This window comes from Pochonia chlamydosporia, chromosome 2 (genome assembly GCF_001653235.2).
Source record: "Pochonia chlamydosporia 170 chromosome 2, whole genome shotgun sequence".
NCBI lineage: Eukaryota > Fungi > Ascomycota > Sordariomycetes > Hypocreales > Clavicipitaceae > Pochonia > Pochonia chlamydosporia.
In genome coordinates this window covers 5,263,371-5,286,738 of record NC_035791.1, presented here as the reverse complement: position 1 = coordinate 5,286,738, position 23,368 = coordinate 5,263,371, and the positions used below count along the sequence as shown (strand labels likewise).

General features: G+C 48.2%; 8 protein-coding genes across 8 annotated transcripts; 6 read left to right on the top strand and 2 right to left on the bottom strand.

The window, feature by feature from the left end:
• Positions 1 to 253: 253 nt before the first annotated feature.
• Positions 254 to 2,481, bottom strand: VFPPC_03636 (catalase A; the record flags this gene model as incomplete). The annotated part of the gene is made up of 2 exons (XM_018283116.1): positions 254 to 2,248; positions 2,302 to 2,481. 2 exons carry the CDS (start codon positions 2,479 to 2,481, stop codon positions 254 to 256), a joined length of 2,175 nt encoding a protein of 724 aa, XP_018147856.1.
• A 758-nt stretch (positions 2,482 to 3,239) lies between these two features.
• On the top strand, positions 3,240 to 4,285 carry VFPPC_03635 (oxidoreductase, short chain dehydrogenase/reductase family protein; the record flags this gene model as incomplete). Its single annotated transcript, XM_018283115.1, has 4 exons — positions 3,240 to 3,301; positions 3,358 to 3,477; positions 3,537 to 3,902; positions 3,949 to 4,285. 4 exons carry the CDS (start codon positions 3,240 to 3,242, stop codon positions 4,283 to 4,285), a joined length of 885 nt encoding a protein of 294 aa, XP_018147854.1.
• Positions 4,286 to 4,511: 226 nt separating this feature from the next.
• VFPPC_03634 (cycloheximide resistance protein) lies at positions 4,512 to 6,299 on the bottom strand (the record flags this gene model as incomplete). The annotated part of the gene is made up of 1 exon (XM_018283114.1): positions 4,512 to 6,299. The coding sequence occupies one exon, from the start codon at positions 6,297 to 6,299 to the stop codon at positions 4,512 to 4,514; it is 1,788 nt and encodes a 595-aa protein (XP_018147853.1).
• A 1,788-nt stretch (positions 6,300 to 8,087) lies between these two features.
• On the top strand, positions 8,088 to 8,936 carry VFPPC_03633 (nadp-dependent alcohol dehydrogenase protein; the record flags this gene model as incomplete). The annotated part of the gene is made up of 1 exon (XM_018283113.1): positions 8,088 to 8,936. The coding sequence occupies one exon, from the start codon at positions 8,088 to 8,090 to the stop codon at positions 8,934 to 8,936; it is 849 nt and encodes a 282-aa protein (XP_018147852.1).
• A 1,041-nt stretch (positions 8,937 to 9,977) lies between these two features.
• On the top strand, positions 9,978 to 10,748 carry VFPPC_13498 (carboxyphosphonoenolpyruvate phosphonomutase-like protein; the record flags this gene model as incomplete). The annotated part of the gene is made up of 1 exon (XM_018291273.1): positions 9,978 to 10,748. One exon carries the CDS (start codon positions 9,978 to 9,980, stop codon positions 10,746 to 10,748), a length of 771 nt encoding a protein of 256 aa, XP_018147851.1.
• A 5,031-nt stretch (positions 10,749 to 15,779) lies between these two features.
• VFPPC_03632 (cytochrome P450 monooxygenase) lies at positions 15,780 to 17,618 on the top strand (the record flags this gene model as incomplete). Its single annotated transcript, XM_018283112.1, has 3 exons — positions 15,780 to 16,021; positions 16,072 to 16,845; positions 16,898 to 17,618. 3 exons carry the CDS (start codon positions 15,780 to 15,782, stop codon positions 17,616 to 17,618), a joined length of 1,737 nt encoding a protein of 578 aa, XP_018147850.1.
• Positions 17,619 to 19,144: 1,526 nt separating this feature from the next.
• Positions 19,145 to 19,372, top strand: VFPPC_15683 (hypothetical protein; the record flags this gene model as incomplete). The annotated part of the gene is made up of 1 exon (XM_018293436.1): positions 19,145 to 19,372. One exon carries the CDS (start codon positions 19,145 to 19,147, stop codon positions 19,370 to 19,372), a length of 228 nt encoding a protein of 75 aa, XP_018147849.1.
• An 813-nt stretch (positions 19,373 to 20,185) lies between these two features.
• VFPPC_03631 (hydroxymethylglutaryl-CoA synthase) lies at positions 20,186 to 21,755 on the top strand (the record flags this gene model as incomplete). Its single annotated transcript, XM_018283111.1, has 4 exons — positions 20,186 to 20,242; positions 20,304 to 20,406; positions 20,488 to 21,563; positions 21,618 to 21,755. The coding sequence occupies 4 exons, from the start codon at positions 20,186 to 20,188 to the stop codon at positions 21,753 to 21,755; spliced, it is 1,374 nt and encodes a 457-aa protein (XP_018147848.1).
• Between the last annotated feature and the right edge of the window lie 1,613 nt (positions 21,756 to 23,368).

The following is a 23,368-nucleotide window of genomic DNA, read 5'->3' as shown; positions in this document are numbered from 1 at the left end:
ATGAGAAGAATTACTGTTTCGTCACGAAATTGTAAGCGGAAAGAATGGTGCCGCACGTGTCACCCCGATCTCAGCCATGGTCATCGATGACTTCGTTGGCATTCCGGGTATTTATTCCAGGCGTTTAATGCTTTCAAATTTATCTCCCAGTTTGATTCATCTCCACACACTGTTGTCTACAATTTACAATGATTACAGTTTCCCGCAGCCTCTTTCACAATTTATTCAACTACCAAACCCATACTCTGCCGAACTAATACGCAACTTGGGTAGAAAGACCCTCCAATTCTCGCTCCCAGCATCGATGCTGGCTAACCGAGTACACAAACTTGTCCAAGAAGTGCTTCGCATTCTTCGTCGCCTGCACGACTTCCATCAAGCCTTCGGGCTTAGGATCCCTCAACGTGATTACTCCGTAACTCATCAGCGCATCTGCGTTCTTAGATATGGCAACATCCTCCAGCTGGATAGCATTCCTAACAAGCTCAACCGCCTCTCCGGTTGCGCCAATAGTCTTCAGATGCCCAAAAGCTTCTCGAACATAGTGCGTAACACGCCCCATCTTCATAAGAGTAGCCACCGAGTCATTACCACCTGGGATAAATATGGCGTCGAACAGGGTGCTTCTCTGACCTTCAAAGTGGTGATCCGGAATCACCCCCTTTGAGGATGACTTGTCCTCGCCTGCCGCAAAAATAGCAGAGCGACGAGGTCCAAGGACGACTGGGATCGCGCGTGTGGCTTTGAGGGTCCCCATCATCGCCTTGTATGCAATGGAGTCATACCCATCAGCGATCAATATCGCTACTTTGCGGGATGAGATGTTTGGTCGCTCGGGAAGGTAGTCCATCTGACTTAGTCCCGGGGCCTTTCTGCCATGGTTCTTCTTTGCTGGTGAACCTGGCTCAGGTCCACCGACCATGGTGGCAACAGCTTTTGCGAGATCTACGTCAATGTCGGCGAGGCGCTTCGTCAGACGCTCATAGACGATAGGCTCCTCGCAGTGGTCCAGTTCAAAGGACAGTGCGGCTGTGAGATGGCTCTTTTCAACCTCAGAGAGGGAATTGTAAAATAACTGAGCTTGAGACACATGCTCTTTGAACTTTTCGCTCTTTCCTCGGACTTTGATACCGCTGACCTTTTGGGGATAATCAACATAGCCACCCTCCTCTTTGCTTGCTGCGGGCTGGGCTTCGAATCGGTTCGGCCAGTAGTTGACCTTACCCTTTGCAATGGTATGTCGCATGGCGCCGTCACGATTGAAGTTCATGACCGGGCAGACAGGTTTATTGATAGGGAGTTCCTGCCAATTGATGCCCAGTCTACTGAGCTGTGTGTCGAAATATGAAAAGTTTCTACCCTGAAGGAGAGGATCATCGGAGAAGCCAATGCCAGGAACAACATGGCTGGTGCAGAAGGCGACTTGTTCCGTCTCGGTGAAGTACTCATCCACATTTCGATTTAATTCCAGCTCGCCAATGTATCGGATGGGCACGAGATCTTCTGGCCACACCTTGGTTGCGTCTAGAATATCAAACTCAAATTGGTCCTCTTTGCCCTCGGGAATAGTCTGGATACCAAACTTCCACTTGGGGAAGATGCCACTCTCGATTGCTTCCATCAAGTCCTTTCGATGGAAGTCGGGATCCTGGCCAGCTATCTTGAGTGCCTCGTCCCAAACAAGCGAGTGTACGCCAAGTTCCGGCGTAAAGTGGAATTTCACAAAATGGCGCTCACCCTTGTCATTTGTGAGAGTAAATGTGTTCACACCGAACCCTTGCATCATTCTATAGGAACGTGGAATTGCCCTGTCAGACATTGTCCACATGAACATGTGTGTTGCTTCCGAGTGCATAAACATAAAGTCCCAGAAGTTGTTGTGCGCGCTCTGAGCCTGGGGGATCTCGTTGTGCGGCTCTGGCTTGCCCGCGTGAATGAGATCTGGGAACTTGATCGCATCTTGGATGAAGAAGACGGGGATATTGTTGCCCACCATGTCCCAGTTGCCCTCTTGGGTGTAGAACTTGAGAGCGAACCCGCGGACATCTCGAACAGTGTCTGCAGAGCCTCGACTGCCGAGGACGGTGGAAAACCGGAGAAAGACTGGTGTTTCTCGAGATGTATCTGTTAAAACGCCAGCATTTGTGACGTCCGCCGCTGATTCGAATAGTCGGAATGTACCAAAGGCGCCAGCACCGCGGGCGTGAACGACACGCTCAGGAATTCGTTCATGGTCAAATCGATGAATCTGCGAACGGTGTAAGTGTGGTTCATCCTAAGCATATGGAAACTTGAACTGACCTTTTCTCGACCAAAGGCATCCTCCAAGAGCATAGGACCTGCACTTTTATCAGTGCTGACTCGCAGCCAGTCATCCGTGTTGGTCTGCTTGGTTCCGAAATCCGCCGTGATTCTCGATTTCTCCGTTGGCTTTACAGCCACTGCCTCAAGCTGGTTCACCTTGTCCTGCTTAGATGCCATGATTTCGTGAATTGACGATTGCTTGTACTAGACTCGATGAGAGGAACGTCAAACTCTGGTAAAGTTCTACCCTGTGCTCATTAAATACGGTTTCCGCGCTGGTCTACGCAGCGAATGACAGCAATTGTTTTACTACACGGTCTCGCAGCTCATCATGACATCAACAATATTACCAACCCGGCTACTCTTGCGGCATTGCATGTCCAACACTGTCGGGACATCTTGTGGTGGTTGCGGAGCGGTGCCGATGACGCTTGCTATTGCGCGATGTTGATGTAATATATTCGGAGAACAAGGTCCGCGACATTTTATTGGAATAAGGTGCATAATGAGACCAATTGAGTGTTTTCGAATTTGTGGAAACCTCTGTCAATTTGGCGTATTAACTAGTCCAGCAGCGGAAGCTCTAATCCCAACGGCTAGGAAGTCTCCGAGGCTCAATCTTGGCCGGACGACAAGGTCCATTAGGCTGCTCATAGGTTTGACTTTTCATCATAGCACAGTATTGAAGATCTTGTAATTTAGCTTTCACATGTGCAATTAGAGTGCCGTTTGAGTTGTGGCTGGTCGATCTGTCATCAACATTCAGACTTGGTGGCAATTGAATGGATGACGCCACTTTGACGCCGATGCTCCTTGGAACACTTTACACAAGTCATATACAGAACGACTTTCTATGGATATAATAAAAAAGACATTCAAAAGCTGGGAAATCTGGAGAAAGTCTTAAAACATTTCTATCAAGTTTCATATTAATCATGTCGGCACACCAAGGCTCGTTCCAACCCCCAAAGGCAGCTCAAACCCACGCTCAGCCAGGGTAAAGTCGAACCACCACTCTTACACATCTTGATCCACTAACTAAAAACCCCATAGTTATGAGCATAAATTAGAACCGACCAGCGAATCGACCAGACTCGAAGGAAAAGAACAGCTACACGAATACAAAGCCGCCGACAAGTTGAGCGGATCAAACGCCCTAATCACCGGAGGAGAGTACGTCGCAACAGCCGTTATGTCAATCTCTTACGAATCTTACTAAACAACCCTCATAGTTCAGGAATTGGAAGATCAATTGCCGTATTATTCGCCCGAGAAGGCGCCAACGTCACAATCGTCTACCTACCGGACGAGCAACAAGATGCCAACGTAACCAAACAAATGGTAGAGAAAGAAGGCCGCAAGTGCATCTTAGTAGCCGGCAATCTCATGGACAATGAGACCTGCAAATCCGCAGTAGAGCAGCATGTCAAAGAATTTGGAAAAGTCGACGTGCTAGTCAACAATGCGTCCGGCCAAGTCCAATGCGACAACTTTGAAGAGATTGATCTCGATACAGTTGAGAAGACGTTCCGTTCTAATATTCTACAAATGTTTGCCATTACGAAATATGCACTCAAGCATATGGAAAAGGGCGGCTCGTAGGTACTTACGCACTCTTTCTTGTACAGAAACTAAAGTGTGCAGTATTATCAATACCACTTCGACGGTCGCGTTCCGGGGAACAAGTCACTTTGTCGACTATGCTGCTACAAAGGGTGCCATCGCCTCGTTCACACAGTCTTTGGCGAAGCAGTTGATGCCAAAGGGGATTCGAGTAAACGCCGTGGCGCCTGGGCCGGTTCACACCCCGATTCAGGCGGCGTCGCGGCCGCCTGAGCAGATGAAAGATTTTGGTAAGAATTCGCAGTTAGGTCGGCCTGGACAGCCAAGCGAAATCGCACCGAGTTATGTGTTTTTGGCGTCGAAGGATGCAGAGTTGTTTTATGGGCAGGTTTTGCATGCATATCCATTGGGGGACTAGATTGTTCTACATAATGAAGGAGAAATGTCACAAAAAGGCGCAATGGTCTAAGTAAAAAACGAATTTCAGTTGTATCATCTATAAAATCTAATTAGGTGCTCCGTAAATGCTTCCGAATATTCCAAGATGTCAAAAACGATCTTATTCGGAAATTCCAAGTGCTAACCAATCCTTGCTCTCTTCCACCTCTGCTCCTCGAGGAAATCTCGCTCTATGGGTTCACATCTTAACTCTGCGCAAACTTGGATCTCGCTCGGAGTTTCTTGCCAAATACATAAATGGCAATAGTTCCAAAAATACCACCAACACTCAAGCCCGCCAACAGAGTCACACCCCTATCCACACCCAGATTGATGAACAGGGGACGAGCAAAGACTACCGCTCCACCAGCAATGCCAGATCGCCAAATACTATTTCCAGCAAAGAGCGAAGCAGCATACTGAGGATACGAGAAGGGGATGTAAATGAACAGGGACTGCATGGTCCAGAAATGTCCGACACAGAAGATCGCCACACCAATCAGAGGCACAATCCAGTGAATGCTGGACCTAGCTGTCCAGGCGAAGATGAAGAGACCAATTGGCAATAGGAATGAGCCGATGATGGCAGGGACAAGTCGATGTTCCTGTTCTCGAAAGCCATTTTTGATGTTATCGGGAACCATGTAAAATTGCAGGTAGGCAAAGTACGCAGCGAGACCGATGATGACGCCGACAAGACATGACAGAAAAGTGAGACCAGTCTGTCCGAGGTTGAAGCCGTAGAACACCGGGAATACTAGAGGGAACACTTCGAAGAAGGTGTAGAATACACCGTAAAAGTAGCCAGTGTACAAGTTGACGAAAAAGATGGACGGATCTTTAAGCATAATCTCAACTGGTCTGACCAGCGCAGAGGAGAGGATCTGGGTTGCAGTCATGTGGCGTTGATCAATCTCGCTTTGAGATTGAAGTCTCGGGTTTCCTGTCAACGCGCGCAATCGACGAGCCCGTCGCAAGAGAATTGTAGCCGACGACGTCTCGGGCATGAAAGCCAGCAGCAAGACAAGTCCAAGTGAGGCCATCCACACAATTTCCCACAAAGGCCATCTCCAACCTTTGGCTTGAGCAGCGAATCCTCCAAGCAGACCACCAAGAGATGGACCAGCCCACGCACTAAACACCCACCAGGAGAGTCCGAAGGGGATGTATATCAACGAAAACATGTCTCCCACGGTAGCTCCGCCATTAGCCAAGGCAGGACTACCGAAGAAACCGAGCCAGAATCGAAGAGCCAATAGTCCGCCAAAGCTATCAGCAACAGGCGCAGGGAACGAGAGAACCCAGAACACGATGAATGTCAGGTAATAAATCGGGTTTCGCCCAATACTTGGGATTTCGGATAGCGGTGAGAAGAGCAGATCTCCAATGCCGTATGCCAGGACATATAGTGACAAGCCGAGTGTAGAGGCAACGGGGCTGACGCCAAATTCCTTCTGGATGCCTTCTTCGGCTGTTGCGTAGATAGGGCCTGCGCAGTACACGGTGAAGGTGTAGAAGCAGAGCACGAACACAACAAAGTACTTTTTGAAGGTAGACCAGTTTTGGGGGTTTGCAGGGTCATCGCTGGTGTACCAGTCGACGAGGATGATGCCATCCGTTGTTGTCTGAGGAGCAATTGCAATGGATTTCGTTTTTTGTAGTTCCATAACTCTCTCGGCTTGAAGTCTTTCGTTGGTGAATGGGGCGCTGCGGGTGCTGGTCAATGTTCTGGTTCTTCCGAGGCTCTCGATATCATCGCCATCGTGGGTGAGGATGCCTGATGCGTTGGTGTTTTCCGTTTCACTCGGGGTAGTGAGGACTCCGTTGGAGCTGCTGCTCTGATTTCCCACGTCTTTCTCGCCACGGTCAAGCAGGGATGTGTATTGCTCTGGTATTTGGAAGTCTGCTTTTTCTTCTGGGTATTGAAGGAGTCGTCTTCTTGAAAGAAGTCGGATTGCTTGGCCAATAGGCGCTTCTCTGATGAGGTCCAGCATGCTGTATGCAACAGGATTTGTTTCAACAACCTGGCGAGCGTTTGGGTTTGACTGGAGGCGAATTTCAGTCTTAATGCCCAATATTTATGGAGGTTCTTATTTCTCTTGCCGATGAGAGTAGGATGACTGATGATTGAATTGGGATCTATCCCTCATCAACAGAAGGGAACAAGCCTGCAATAAATACATCGTGCTGTATGCTCCAGAACAAGTCTTAAAGTTTATACCGGTATGATGGGAAGAAGAAATTCTGAGAGCCAATGACAAATGCACCGAACCTAGCTTCACGATTGAGACCCTGATCAAGACCCTGATTGTGTGAGCTATACAGAACGTATGAGGAACACAGCTCCCTTCAGAGAAAATTGTGTAGTAATCCCGTCTGCTCCGTTCAAGCGTTCCATTGCCGGCCGGGTCCACCGACGCAGCCTCAAGACACCACCTTTCCAAGGCTTATAAAGCCATTGCGCTAACCGAGACAGGTAGTTTGGTGACTGTCTGTATTTCCCTGTGTAGGAGTTTTGATGCAAGCTGTCCAATCAGTTATTGCTGGATTGACGCCTCGGCTGGACCACCAGCCCACTCATTCTTAGACTCGATGGTGGTCGCCGCCATGTTGTCAACTTATTCCCGGATCAGGTTCTGTAAAATTACCAACCCTTCGTTACTAATCTATCAAAGATGTGAGTACCGCAATTCGAACACGATCCATGGGGCCAGAGATGGGCTATTGCGCCATCAGGGCTGAGTTGCCAGCGGCAAAGTTACGACGTCAATTCCGTCTCTGAGGATGACCCGTGCTTGCCTTTCAATAGTTTAGACGAGAAGGAACCTAGCTGCCGCCTCGACACATAATGGGACATTAGTCTGCTCTGCAATACTAGTACGCTGGATTTAGCCGAAACGTAAGCAATCTACAACGGAAGAGAACAAACACCAAGCACGCCTGGATGGAAGATCCCACCCGGCGTGCACAATCTAGTATGACGGAGATTTGTAAGTAGGCTGAATAAGAAATGCAACTATAGACACAATAGTTTGGAATTAATTTGAAGAGCTGATTCTCGACCATCATCCTGATAAAGTATAAAATACCTCCCTTGCCTCCACCAAGACAAACGCCAAGTAACACAGTGAAGCTATTCACGCAAACTTTTATCACAACAACCCTTCACAACCAATTACACACTCCAAACCAATAGTCCCAACATGCCAACGTTCAAGGTGTACAAAGGCGCCGCCAAAGGTGGCATTCAAGAGTCAACGACCACCAAGCCAAGCCTGACAGCAGGGTGGTCATCGATAAGTATATCGATTTGTATCGTCGATCAATATCGTATCGACCGATATCGATATCGAAATCGATATCGATTACAATATATCCGAAATTGGAGCAACCTTAATAGGGTAATTTTATTTGTAAATCGCAATTTCGGACTCTAAAAATAGGACAAGGCTTGTTGCGGAGGCAACAGGCTTGCACTTCCTTTTTATTGTGTTGCACAGTTCATACTGTGTAGTGAACCGATGTCGATGTAACTCCAGCAATGACTTAGCGGAATCGGTACCTTATTTTTGGGAATAATTTTGATCCCCACAGTGAGTGACCGTAGATTCTACTTGCGCATCCATATCGACGATATCGACGATATCGCCCGTCGATATCGATATCGTATCGTATCGTATCGATCGTATCGATGACCACCCTGCCTGACAGGAGATCAAGTGTTGGTCAAAATCACAGCTTCCGGATTATGTGGCACAGATCTACACTACAAAAATGCCGATATGGTCCTCGGCCACGAAGGAGTGGGAGTCGTTCAAGAAGTCGGACCAGACACCAAGAATCTGAAACCTGGTGACCGTGTTGGATGGGGCTACCAGGCCAATTCCTGTGGCCGATGCGACCAGTGCTTGAACGGGGACGATGAGTACTGTGACGAGCGCCAAATCTACGGTGAAGCAAACCTGGATCAGGGAAGTCTTGCAGAGGCAATTGTCTGGAGGGAGGCATTCCTGTTCCGCGTGCCAGATAACATCTCAGATGCGGAAGCCGCTCCGCTGATGTGCGGCGGCGCAACAGTGTGGACTGCCCTTCACAAGTACGGTCTTACGTCCTCTTCAACAGTTGGTGTCATTGGAATTGGAGGCCTGGGCCATCTCGCTATTCAGTTTGCTTCCAAAATGGGGATGAATGTCGTCGCATTGTCTACGAATGACAGCAAAAAGGAAGAGGCATTGAGACTCGGTGCCACGAAATATGTTGTTACGAGTGGAGCTGAGAAACTTGACATTGGGTCGTCCAAGCTAGATGCCCTAATTGTCACTTCGTCTGTTGAGACGCAATGGGATGCCTATCTGCCGCTGCTCAAGCCACGGGCCATGATTATCCCTCTCACTGTGCATTTTGGCAACCTTACCATTCCGCAGTTTCCGCTCATTGGCTACGGGTTTAAGGTTCAGGGTACGGTCATTGCGTCGAGATGGGAGCTGGGCAAGATGCTGGACTTTGCGGCACGTAATGGTGTGAGACCGGTTACTGTGAAATTTCCCATGACGAAGGATGGTATTGAGGAGTCGATGAAGGAGTTGAGTGAGGGGAGGATGAGATATCGCGGAGTTCTGATTCCGGTGTAAATATTTGGTGATGTTATTATATTAGATAGTATGAGGGCTTTCAATTTAATTAGTTTGCAACATCCTATGTGCTTTCGCGCGTTGTGTTCTCATGAAGTGCTGCTGATGAGTCGGGCCAGCCTTTGTGCTGACCTCAAACTCTCTACGCCGCGTGGCGCTGGCACCTTCGCTCAGCTATCGACTGCTACAGCCCGCAATAAATTGTGCGAGGCAATACCAGACACTATGGCAAACAAGGTGTATGGCTGGGTAAGTGTCACAAACCTGTCGTGCCGGGAGCTTTCTGAAGCTACATAGACCTAGTCACAATCCATAACAGATCTACTCCATAAGCTGAGGCAACTCTGAGCTTGCCTGCCGGAGACTCGGTCCTCCTGCGATTCGTGCAAATACAATCTCCTCAAAGTCTCAAGGTTCGATAGCTTCAGCCGCAGCGTTGTAGTTGCTGACACATTATTGCTGACACATCTGCTCGCGTCCAGGGCCATGAACTTGCCTGAATTGTCATTTACATTCAGAGGGATTCAAGTTGAAGCCCAGAATATCGATGACCCAGATCCCTGCCACAATGCGAGCGGGACGATGCCACATTACAGACTAGTCTACATTGGGAACATTGATTCAGTATCAATCTTCCATTTCGGGTTAGTCAGTCTCATTTCCCCCGCAACTCAAACGCACCCACTAATTTGGTCCAATCGGAGATTAGACTTCAATTCGTTGCCAAGCATGGGCCTGGTTGGAAATGCCTCCAAAGGTGAGGAATCACTTTCGTGTGTTAGTAATGGAAGTGGCATTGCCGCAAACACGTTGACATTTTGGGAGAATATCGTGAACTTGCATGAAGCGTTAATTGTAAGACGAGTTTTAACTGTAGCATTCACGATCTGTATCAAGCGTGTTCCTCTTCTTTTGTAAGCACCTGCAGGACAGCCAATTGCTGCTTCTTTGACACTCAGATTTTTGTTATAAAAACTCAAGGTAGTGCTAATAACGCCATCTCTCAGTCAAACACACTGGCACCTACAAACACAATTCGCAATGTCTTCGTTGAACCAAACCGCCCAAATTCTCCGGCAGCTACACAAATCCGGAAAGCCTCTCGTCCTCGCCAATGTATACGACGTACCCTCGGCTCGAGCAGTCGCAAAACTCCCCAGTGCCAAGGCATTAGCTACGGCAAGCTATGCCATAGCTCAAGCAAACAACACTACAGACGATGACCTCGATCTAGAAACAAATCTTCGACACGGCGAACTGATCGCCGGAGTTGCCCGCGAGTTCAAAAAGCCGCTCACGGTCGATGTCCAAGACGGCTACGGGGATCAACTAGAGACAGCCATCTCCCGTCTCATCAAAATTGGGGTCTCTGGTGTCAATCTGGAAGACTATGATAACACTACAAAAAAACTGATGGAGAAGGACGTTGCGGTCGACCGCATCAAGCGGGCTATGGCTGTGGCTAGAAAGGAAGGTGTGCCGGACTTTGCCCTCAACGCTAGATGTGACGGATTTCTTCATGGTCGAGATCTGAATGAGGTTGTTAGCCGTGGAAAGGCATATCTTGAGGCTGGTGCGAACACGGTGTTTGTGTGGGGGGGGTCTAGAGGTGTAAGCCGGGATGAGGTGAAGACGCTTGTTGAGGAATTTGATGGACGGTTGAATGTGTTGTTGAAGTTTGCGGATGATGGGCTTAGTATTGCGCAGTTGGCGGATCTTGGGGTTGCGCGTATTAGTATTGGGCCGACGTTGCAGATTAGGGCCATGGAGTATTTGGGGAAGCAGGCTGATGAGCTTTTGAGTCAAGCTTGATGGGTTTAACAAGGCGATTAAATTAGGTGAATGAATTCATTGCATTTGCATTGGTGTTTTCTTCTGGTAAGGTTAGATTTGGCCATTAATTGTCAAGTTTGGTATTTGATTGTGGCAGAGACTCACTGTGAGAGGTGTCAAACCGGAAACCGGGATGTACGATGCCCTCACCGCGGCTTCAAAGTTACGCCAATCAACGCCTAGGGAGATAGAATCAAGCGTCTTATTCTTTTTGCAAATCTTCGCTTTACTTTGAGGACGGGATGAGTATAGAACTCGCAAAAGCTGTCCCTTAGTCTGGGTTATGTTCGTCCACCCGTTCGCTTACTAGTACCCTACAAGTCGCTGAAGCAGCTGTCGATTTTGTTGCGGCAGTTGAGATACAAAATGTTTCAAGAATAGCCTTCCATCATGTCTATTTAACATACATAAACATATGATGATTATGCCAGAATGCTTCTGTGTTTCGTAATTGTTCTGTAGATTGGAATAGTCAGCGGGCAGTTACGTGCGGGTTGGCAAATCTATTCATCCTCCCGTAACTCCCACTAGCTGTAGTAAACATTACTGTCCAATTTTCAAGTAAAAATCGTATTAAAAACACACCAATAGCTAATCATCAGTCTCTTAATCGTATTGCTATCCCCCCCGAATGATCCCATCGAGATTCCACAGCGTCAACGGCTAAATACGCTTATTCACCAGACACCAAACCCGCCCGAAGGCAAGAAATCAAGCTAACTTTGAATAGCAAAATGCTTCCAGCACTGGTTTCCTTAAACCACTAGTGCCCAAGCGCCCCTTCTATTGCTTCCATGCTAGAGCTCCTGCAGATTTGTCATGAGAAACCCCACCACTTCCAACATCGACAATCATGATAGTTACAAATGCACATCCTTCGCTTCTCCATCTAATTAATCCCCATGATTCCATTCATGATAGACAATTTATCTAGAATCTTCAATTGTAAGCACAAAATGACAACAAAAAAGGCACCAGATCAACACTATGACATCAGCTCAACAAGCTCTCGGGATCTCAACCAACACACGTGACCGCCTCTCGCCATCAAAGCCTTCGCTCAAACGAACTTAAAAATGGCCAACGTGCAATCCAATCAGTCGAGAGCAGTCGTCTCGCAAGATTCACGATGCGCGACTTAACACAGCAAGAATGCAACCGCTTACTCGTCGCGCGTTACTGGGAGGAATTCTGGAGCAAGGGAAATGCAGATATTGTGGATGAAGCGTGCGCGGACAACTTTTCGCAATTCTACCCCATGCATGGGCGGTTGAATGGGAAGGCGGAAGTAAAGCTCATGCTGGCCACGTTTAAGAAGGTATGATGACATGAAACGATGGCTGATTTACTTTTCGACTGACTGGAAGCGAAAGTCGTTCCCGGACATTGCTTTCAAGTTGCTTACACCGTTCCCGCTGATTGCGGAAGGGGAATACGTGGTAGTTCGATGGTTTGGAGGCGGGACTCACACTGGCGAAGCTTTGTTTGATCTACCTGTTGGGAATCTGCCGGTCGCAAACACTGGAAAGGAGATGCGATTTTCTGGGACGACAGTGTTTAAAGTACAAGGCGGCAAGATTGTGGAAGAAGTTGGCGAAGAGTCAGCGTTGGTTGCATTGCACCAGTTGGGATGTCTAAAGTTGAATGATCCGAAACCGTAGTTAGGATGTAGAATCATCTTAGATTAATAGGCTATATTGGTACCAGCTGCCACTGCACTTGTATCATCATGCCCCAAACGTTCAAGCAGTTCTCCCAGCCTTGAAGTAAAAAACGCACGGTGATGCGTCTGTGTGCTGTTTCCCGCAGCAACAAAGTATACCCACGCGAGGGCATTTTCTCCCAAAGAAAATGCTGAGATATCTTCAACTGTTGACTGGAGCTTGTCTAGCAATATGTTGGCGTCTTTTGAACGAAGCTTTTGCTGCTCAATGCTTTCGGTGGGATCGGCCATGGAAGATAGTCTGTATATTTGGCAGGCCAAGGTGGTGGCGTTTTCCATGGACAAAAATGTTTCGTATAGCTTCATTGGGCTGTTGAATAGTGAGGTTTGTTGATTCGCTTTGTGGCCGGAGAGGACTATACTTTGTGACCAGTCTACTTGATATAATGGGTACACGAGCGCTTTCAACCTGTGCATGCAGCAATGTGAAGTTAGTCTATGTCGATTTCCAGGGCAATTACAGAGGTATTCGTAATTCCAGGTAGACATACATTTGCATTTGATCCAGCAAAAACCGAGCCGTTGCCTTCTCGTGTGGCCCATCTTCAAACGGACCAGAATTGTTTGTCCAAAACTGAGCCAAGTTCAACAGCTGAGAAAACTCTTTCGTGCAAGCGATTATATCCTCAATCATCAGACCAAGAATAGTCGCAAGCGCACACAGAAACACCGCTGCATCCGGTGTCGATTGTGACGCTTCTTTGAGCCCTGTAATTGCCGTCACTCTGTACTTGAGACAATGGACTTGCCACGTCTTAGCTTTTGTCAATTGCATATGGCTGGCAGAAGCAGAAAGAAAGGAACTAAGCACCACTTCGCTACTCAGAGCGAGTGGCATAACGTATTTTGCGTAGCCGTTGCTGGTCTTTTCCGTGACTTCTAGCGTAGGCATGATGTTTTCCAGAACTGGGGGATGAATTTAGCGAAGTACTTGGCCTCACAACATGTTTTACTCACAATTTTGTAACAACGTATTTAATAATGCATCATGAACAGCCAGTTGGGAAAACGTCGTAGTTGAGGAATGTATCGGCGGCTGCGGGGAGGGAAACAGATACTGAGACTGCGCGAATGAGTCCGAAACCGCCCATAGAAACATCCCCGGCCCAAACTGAAGATTTTGAATGCCAATAGACGATAAATTATTGCGACTTATTGCCGTCAATGCACGTTGTTTCCAGTATGAAGCCACCTCGTTCAATGCGCTCTCCCGTTCCCGTAGCCGAAGGACCTCTTCTTCCAATGCATTCATGTACTCCTTTTGTCTTTTCCGATGCGTCCTAAGCCCGGAATATCAGCAGTCATGTACAGTGAGATACGTTGTGTTTCCTACTTTTGTGCTCTGGAGATTTGTTCTCGCCGTTTTTGGGTCCCATTCTCTCGGCTGGTGAAGGATGGAGTTTCATTTCCGTCTTTGGGTACGACTGGTGACACGAATGAAAGGGTGCCGAAAATGTTGCGCTCTCTGTTTTTAATGGAATCCTTGGGCAATGTGTGCTTCATTTTGGTAGTTAGTTGCTCGCATTGAGTGCGGTGGCCAGAAACGGTTGATGATATTTGAGGTAGACATTGGAGCTAGTTTGAGGTCGTTGGGTAGAAGTCACCCTCATGTCAGCTTTCGCCTCACTAGAGAATGAAATAGCGCGACTCAGAAGGCGCTGACCAATATTGGATGGTCGATTTGTGTGCTGGATTGAGGCGTTTGTGGACCACTGTGCCGCTATTTCCATCTAAAAGCCCAACATGTGGTCAGTAACTGGAATTGTTACTCTGTAAGGCTGGATCCCCCCCGTCTCTTTTATCCGCTTCCAGTTGTTTCATGTTTAGTGGGATGCTGAGACACTCGACGCTGATATTTGGGAATCTTCTGTGGCTTCTTATGTCCTGGTCGTAGAGCTCCCGAAGCTCGCGTACGTGAAATTGGTGGTCATCGACAATGGGAAGAATGAGCCAAGTTTCTCTAATAGATCCCATCGTGTAAAACAGGTTTGTCAAAGTCCAGATGTCGCTATTCAAGTTTGCCCCGAGCACAAAACGAGAACGAAACCCAACCGAAGCGCCAAGTTACCGTAGATTGTTGAATGGTTCCTTCCCCATATTCGTTTGTACTTCAGGCTGTAACCAAGTTAACTGTTGGTTCATGTTCTAAGCTTTTGCAACGCCCATAGCCCGCTTGCGAGATACAATCAACGCACCCGTAACCAAGTTTACGGAATCAGGCCGATTTGCACACATGTACGACATGCAGACTCTCAGCCGCTGGTAGAGATGCTGGGAACCCACTGATCCAGGGATCTTGACCGCCAGAGGCAATCCCAGCGCCACCAACCTTGATGGTTTGGCGTCAACGACCAGGTAAATAGTGTGGTGAAATAGCCCTACGCCACAGCGTATTCGCTAACTGCATTTAGTTTGAGCAAGCAGGTGAGGTGCCTTCAGTGAGGTATCACCCGGCCACTTTGCCGGCCCTAGGTGCTGTGGTGAGATGTGGCGGCTGCAAGTTGCTTACAATCAAAGGCTGGTCTGGTGCTGCCACACCTGGGACTCAAGATTTTAGCAGCCTTAACGAAGTAGACGTAGTTTGCAGGTTGAGGGTCCAGCTCATTCTCCCATATGAAGACTGACAGTCTATTCCGTAAACAGTGGCTGCCACAAAAAAGCCAGGCAATGATTGTGAGCAATGTCAAGGTACGGAGTACATTGTGTGACAAGAGATCCCTGTGTACGCAATCTGTGTGAGATTGGGCATCCGTCACACAAGCGGCACGAATGAGAACCACAGCAATCATCATCCACTAGTGAAAAACGATTTGACCCTGTATCCATAGCGAATCTCACCATCGTGGCTGCCTCATTGAGTCTTATATGGCGCAACTTTGGTGTTTTATCGTATGTTAGCATTGAACTGAACATGACCATGAAATTCAGCATTCCTCCAAATTGTTACAGCGGACAATTCAAGCCAAGGAATTAAATTATCTCTCATCTGAGAGCTGATACAAGCCGCTGTGCCACCCGCGGTGCCGGTGCCACAATCACCAGGAAATGAGACATCCAAAGACAGGGGTTCCATCTGACGGGCTTTTCATCACAACATGCCAATTGGCTGGACAGAACACCAATCTCACCCACTGTTTGTCATACAGGGGAGGTAGATGGTGAGCAACTACCTAGGACACCTTAACAACAAGTTGATCTGCACCATCGTGGACTTCCCTCCACCTGCGTACTCTCTTCCTTTCCAAGCACGACCGGGCCTCACTCAACTCTAGGAGATGTGACTCAAAATGTTGAACCTACAAAACAGCCTCTCGCATCTACAACTGGTGCCTCATGGCATACTTGCCGTCATTGGTGTCGGGGTTACCTTCATTCTGCTCACCTACCTCACGTCAACAATCCAAGGCGCCCGAATCGCGCATCGAAAGCCAAATGGCAGCCAACCACCAACATTACCATATCTCATCCCAGTGCTAGGCCATCTGCCCGAATTCCTGAGTAATACCAAGAAGTTTATGGCGAGGGTAACGTACGTCTCAATCTAACACGGTTTCCGCCGTATATGCTAAGCCGCCATAGGGCACAGTATGGACCATCTGTCCCGGTGCAGGTACGCCTTCTCACCAGGCGCATGAGCATCTTGAAAGGCGCGCAAAACGTCACGGCACTCTTCAGAAGTTCGCGCAAACTCGAAAGCGAGCGCTGGCTAGTGCAAGTCTTGATCAATGGGTTTGGCGTTGAGCCCGCCGACACGCCGTTCTACTTGGCTGATGATACTGGGGTTGGTCTACAACCAGATCCCAAGAGCACCATGAGTAATCCGGAGCACCGCATCTTCTTTCTTGTGTATAGATCAGCTCACGGTGGGCTAACAGGGCATAGTCTTGATGCCCTGCTGGCAAGGTTTGTTCAAAATCTGTCTACTAATATTGTGGGAGCATCGGATATTAAGGATGAGTGGACTGAGCTACCGGACATATACGCACCGTGTGTTCGTAGCATGGCTTGGAGAGCATCGGTTGGGTCAATTTTCGGATCGCACATTTTGAAGTTCATTCCCACCATTGAGGAGGACTTTTGGTCGTTTGACAGTCACTTGCCTCCGTTGCTCAAAGAGATACCTCGTTGGCTGGCACCAGAGTCGTACCGGGCAAGAGATAAATTGAGAAGCAATTTCATAAAATGGGAAGCGTCTGCGGCAGAGAAATACGCCGAACAAGGACTTGCGCATGATGAAAGAGAGTGGGAGGAGTATTTTGGCTCCAAGATGATGAGGACGAGGCATCAGTTCTTTAAAAAGACACCGCTGAGCAAGGAGTCTGTTTCTGCGGAAAACCTCGGACTGATGTGGGCGTATGGCTTCCTCTCTCCTGAATAGTGTTGAGCAATGACTGACGTGCAACAGATCGACAGCAAATATTGTTCCAGCAACGGCATGGATGCTGTTGGAGGTTCTCCAGCGTCCAAAACTCCTCCAAGAAATTCGGCGAATTATTCACCCCTACGTGTCATGGGATCCATCAGACCCAACACAGACCAAGGTTGACATTCCTGGCCTCTGCAACCTGCCGCTTCTACAGTCTTTGTATGCCGAAGTGTTGAGGGTGCACACCGGAAGTGTCATCAGCAGGATCCCAAACTGCGACGATTTCAACCTCGGCGGTTGGAACTTTGCCAAAGATCAACCCATAATAGTGTCAGCGTATCACGTCGGCCGCGACGAGACTGTTTGGAACCAGGGCACGGCAGAGGATCCCCATCCCCTTGACGTATTCTGGCCAGAGCGATTCATCGTGTACCCGGATGATCCCCATAGCGGTCCTGTTTTGAAGTCCAAACGGCAGGAACAATATGAGAAGAAGGATACGGCGCCGAGATTCTCGCTTGATGGAACGGCTGGGGCTTGGGTTCCTTATGGCGGAGGAGCGAGGATGTGTCCGGGGAGACATTTTGCAAAGGCGGAAATGATTGTCGCAACGGCTCTATTTTTAACGGCGTTTGACATTGAGTTGCTTACGGATAAGGATTCTTGGATTCAGCCAGATTTGAAGTATTTCATGTTTGGGGTTATGCATCCAGAAGGCAAGATTCCAGCGAGGATTCGAAGACGAAAAGGTTCACAATAATTGGCGCTTCCAAATCGGATAGATAGTTAAGTTAGAGTCACGCGTGCAATAGTGCCCATAACAACTCATAAGACCTAATATGGCAACGTGATGTTTCTTTTCACAAACTATGATTCTGGGCTTTCTCTTGACCTCCGTCAATCATCGTGCAACCCTCGGTACTTGGTAATTACTTTACTTCAATGTTTCCCGTTCGAGTTGGCAGAATGGTGCTCGATGGGACATCCGATTCCGTAGACTATGCCACTGGTCCGGTATACTCCTCCATACTTTCCTCACCTAGCCTCTATCATTGATGTATACTGATTGTACCAAAGGGCTGGCTATCTCATATAGCAGACGCCGACAAACTTGCGGACGCCTTCTTCAAAGGCTGCCACAACGCAGGACCGAAAGCCTGTGCACTAGCACGACATCATGACCAATCTCTCGACGATCTCACAAATTGATTCAACTTGTTGCTTCGCAATCTTGAAACCTCACCACAGTCTGTGGAAAGTCAAACAGTATAAATGGTCGTGCTTACCGCCGCCGACGTGCGAGGCCACATCGGACAAGCCATGTACAATCCGATCCATTGCTTGATTCAAGTCCCTCGCAGTAACTCTGGACGAACCCATGCAAGGCAATCACACAGCCCTCGTCCACAATCTTCCCGACTACGAAGCTCCTGACTGGGTGTCAATCTGTCCGATTGGTAATACCACCATCCCACACCTGACACTGGAGGAAGGTTTTCCCATCCTATGCAGCGACAGTGACGAAGTCTCAAGAAACAATGCCTCCCGGTGGCAAAACTATGTCCGCAAGGAGATTGCAACCTCTTCCATCTATGGAAGTTTCTGGTCCACCATTCGGATATACTGCGTTGCTTGGAGGACACCTGCGAAATGGTCATTTAAAGGACCATTTACCACGCCAAAGGCGAGGAATGACGATGAGGGAAAGCCTGCAGCGCCGATACTCTTCTTGGCGAATAGGCTCGATCCTGTGAGTCCCTTGAGATCGGCTCGCGCCATGGCTGCCAGTCACCCTGGGTCTAGGATTGTGATTCAGGAGTCTATTGGACATTGTGCGATGATCGCGGGACAGGTTGCGTGTACTAAGAATATTGTTGCTGAGTATTTTTATACGGGTAAGGTGCCCGGTGAGAAGGAGACTATTTGTTCTGGTGTTTGCGGGCCATGGGATGAGACTTGTGAGACTGTCAGCGGAATGAGTTTTATGGTGGCTTTCCTCTGGGGTTTTCATAAATTCTTTCTTAACTTGAGACGGCTAATACTTCTAGTTCGAAAATTTATGGTATATGGTGTCTTTTGCTTGTGCGTTCTGTATCATCATCAACTATCCCGTGAAGTGGTGACAATTGCACTCGGCGAATATTCCTTCTGAGGACAAACTTATAAAAGTCGTGGACTTCAGAAAAGTCAATGGCGCAAACTAGGGATCGCTCTACAAACTGATGATGCAGTTTGACGATGGCCATCGCAATGCAGTAGGCTTATTGTCCCGTAAGCGATGATGCAATGCCCGTTGTGCAGGCTCATAATTTCGCTTTCGGGATCCCTGTTGCAGTTTATCCTAACCAAGGTATTTCTGCTGGGCAACGACTCAAGCTTAGATGTATTACAATGTCTGAACTTTCCTTCCAATTCTTGATTAACCAGAGAGGCCTCCCAAAGAAATTGCAAAGTTCAAAGCTGTCATTTGCTACCACTAGTCACATTGGAACTCCGAGCCGTCGTAACAAATGAAGCAGCTTTCGACTCGCAACATTGCTCAAACGTGAGAGCATTTCAGTGTCTCAACAAAGACATACCGTTCAAGGCAACTCTCAACCAGACCAAAGCAAGAGTCGTCGTCACTTGCTTGCGCAATATGAGCCGATTCTTCAATCTCCCTTGCCCAGCACAGTTAGCAGGATTGAACCACCACAGCAGAATCAGGCCATGTCTGTGGCAGTGCAAGAGTCACCACTGCCGTTCTCAGCTTCATCAAGACAAGAGGCTGAATTTGTAAGAATCCCTGTCCACAAGTTGTTTGTTAGTGCGGATAGTGCTAGACATCCCGGGTACTAACAGACGTCCCGGCTTGGCCTGAGATCTTTCCGCCCACATTTAAAATTACCGATCTTTAGTGAACTGGTAAATCCCGAATGTCTTGCAGATCGAGGCATTGTTTCTTGCATTGAGTCTTTGTTTCATCTTTCCTTTGGTCCGTTAGCAACGCTTGAGTACCGTGGCGCAGCATCTGTTTGAAGCTCCACTGACGGAAATTCCCCTGGCAGAAAGTAAGCCACATATGTGACGTCGATCTTGTTGAGACACCATTGATAGGAGACGATACGCAGAGCGGGATGGCATTTGCTGACATGTACGCTTATTTCGTGATGTATTCACGTGGGAGGTTGGTTCAACGGGACGGTATCTCAAGTTTGGTTCTGGTTATATAAACAGTCTGAGATGTTCAACCTCAATGTGATGAGATCAACGAAGCCTTATTACCAAGTTTTGCATCCGTCCACTTACACCGCATCCGTCCCCTTAAGCGTGCGCGCAATCGTCAAGATGGAATACCCTCAGAATGTGGGCATCAAAGCCATGGAAATTTATGTTCCTGCGCAAGTCAGTACTCTGCATCCCAAGTTGTGTGAAAGGTGGTGTTCTAACTCCATTGGCTTGGCAGTGCCTGGATCAAACCTTATTCGAAAAGCATGAAGGTGCATCTGCCGGAAAATTTACTATCGGCTTAGGCTTGACTTCAATGAACTACTGTACTGACAGAGAGGGTAAGTCCGCCACTACATCTAAATCGGACATTGTATAAGTACTGTCATGTCTCGAAGGCCCTTCATCTAACAAGCTCCCAGATGTATGCTCCCTCGCGTTGACAGCCGTGTCATCACTTCTCAGAAAATACAACATTGATCCCAACTCCATTGGACGACTGGAAGTTGGAACAGAATCCATGGTCGACAAAGCAAAGTCCGTCAAGACTGTACTTACACAGCTCTTTGAGCCCCATGGAAACACTAGCATGGAAGGAGTCGATACCATGAACGCATGCTACGGTGGAACTAACGCCCTCTTCAATGCAGTTAACTGGGTAGAGTCTCGCTCCTGGGATGGTCGTGATGCCATGGTAGTCGCTTCCGACATTGCGCTTTACAATCAGCCCGCTTCGCGGCCAACAGGCGGTGCTGGCTGCGTGGCCATGCTCGTTGGTCCTAATGCCGTTTTGTCACTGGAGCCATCTCTTCGTGGGACTTACATGACGCACTCATTTGACTTTTACAAACCGAATTTGAAGTCCGAGTACCCTCTTGTGAATGGTCATGAGTCAGTCAGATGCTACCTCTCCGCCGTGGACAACTGCCACAAAAACCTGTTGCAGCGCAGAGAAAAGTTTAAGAACAGGTCTAACGGGCATTCTGTTGACCATGACGAAAAGGGTGGTGTCTTGGACTTGTTTGACTACATGGCGTTCCATACGCCAAACTGCAAGCTGGTTTCCAAATCTTACGGCCGTCTCATGTACAATGATGCACTCCGATCGCAGGACGAAGCTGTGTGGAAGATGGTCTCGGAGGATTTGAGAAGTCTAAGCTACCAAGAGTCTCTTCACAGTAAGGAACTAGAAAGGGCTTTTATCGGGCTGAGCAAAGAGCAGTACTTGTCTCGAGTTGAACCCAGCATCAGGGCTCCAACGTTGTGTGGTAATATGTACACTGCCAGCGTCTACTGTTCCCTCATTAGCCTTGTGAGCCATATCGACGCCAAGGAAGCTGTAGGAAAGACTATCGGCGTTTATAGCTTCGGGAGTGGTCTTGCCAGTACTCTTTTTGGGCTCAAAGTAACTGGCGATTTGACCGAAATAGTGAAAAAGGCGGATATTATGAACAGGCTGAAGGGGCGCCACGTCGCTACGCCTGAAGAATATGAAGAGGTGAGTATCATTCCATTCATAAGCATCGAATGGGGCTAACGTTCCTCTTCAAAGGCTTGCGCTCTTAGAGAATTGGCATATGGAGCGAAGAACTACAAACCCACTGGTGATATCTCGCGTCTTGTTCCTGGCACCTACTATCTGGACAACATTGACGAAGAGTTTCGTCGGACATACGCAATTAAGAAGTAGATCCCGATTAAATGCCTGGTCAACATGGATTTCGGTCACTATAGAGTCACTTAATACTTGTCTAATAGCTAATTTTAATACATCTTCTTTTACTTCATTCATGCGCTTAGCTACCCTGCAGTGTGGTTGAGTCCTGTCGGCCATTTCTTCCACACCAAGCCACTCATCTAGATTTTGGTACTAGAAACGTAATGTGGCACATATTTTGGCTACAAAGCTTCCAGATGCTGGCAGCGTGCGCTGAGCTGCAAGCATTGCTGCGAATGTGGCGCGATGTTTGCTGACCCTGTGTTCCCTCTCCGTACACCGTTGCTGCAGCACATGCAATCATGTGTGAACAGCCCATGCGTTTGACGAATCACAGCTGAAATGTACAGGGCCTGAGAAATAAACTTGCAATATTCAACCTGAATGGCTATGGAACTCTTCCTATTCGGTCTCTGTCTTGGGTATGAGTCTGACCAACTCTGTATCCGGGTTTAATCCCCCATTATCCGTCTCGAGCTAGAAGACAACACCACAACCCACCGAACTATTCCTCGCGAGCAAGTATGACTGCAGATCACTAGTTTCGGACCCGCCGTAGATTGGGGTCCAAATGTCATCAGCTTTGCAGCAATGAAATCAACTCTTGTTGAACGCCTGGCGAAACTCGGCTTCCGCGCCGGATCAGCCGCGCCACAATGTCTGTCACATTTGACTGTTATTAATTGGGACCCCGTTGATCACTCGGCTAGTCCCGTCATCTGTACTACTTTAGACCTAGCCAGGCACCTACGGATGTCGGCATGGCTTGTGTTGGTGTTGCCATTGCTACACATGGCCAACGAAGCAAATATTGAATGAAACACTGAACTATTGCCAACGTAAACCGAAGTGGTAGCACAGAGTACGTAGTCAATTCTCAATTATTATTATTATTCTACATAGCATTAGTAGCCTCACAGCCTCTGCCATTCCTCTCTGTTTTGTCACATGTGAGCACGGGGGAGCTGCGGCTGAAGAGAAAGCTCACAGCCCTGACATGACCATCTTACTACCCATACTACTACTCTGTACCCAGGAACAAAGACTCCGCAAGTTCTGGCCTAAGGCGCCTGTAGCTGCCGGCAATTAATGTGCTTAAAATCGTGGTAACACGGCATATGAACCCCAGAGCTCAGCTAGCTATAGCCCGAAGGACCGAAGCCACCGGCTCATTTATGATGTGTCTTGCTTCTTAAGCCGTGTTTTTGAGCCTTAGTCCCCTTGGCTAATACTCTGGTCTTGGGAATGCGGCTGCGTTTGGGGATGTGGTGGACTGTTTATGTCGTAGCGGAAAATATCCACCTGTTGTGCAACATCGCTTCATCACACTCCCAGCCACTTTTGCCACCTTGAACTGGGACCAGGGATGAACAGGGGAGGGGAACACTGGTTCACCGGTTCGATACTTGGAGTTTGTTGCATATCGAATTTGGGGGCTTGGAAAATGGGGTCACGCCTGTGAATGGATGCGGTTCAGGCGACTTCGTCAGCCGAAAGGGCATTTCTCGTGCCATACAGGATCTTCAACAACTATCATGTCTCCCTCACTATCCCTTGACTAAACACGGCCCACAACAGCCGCCTTC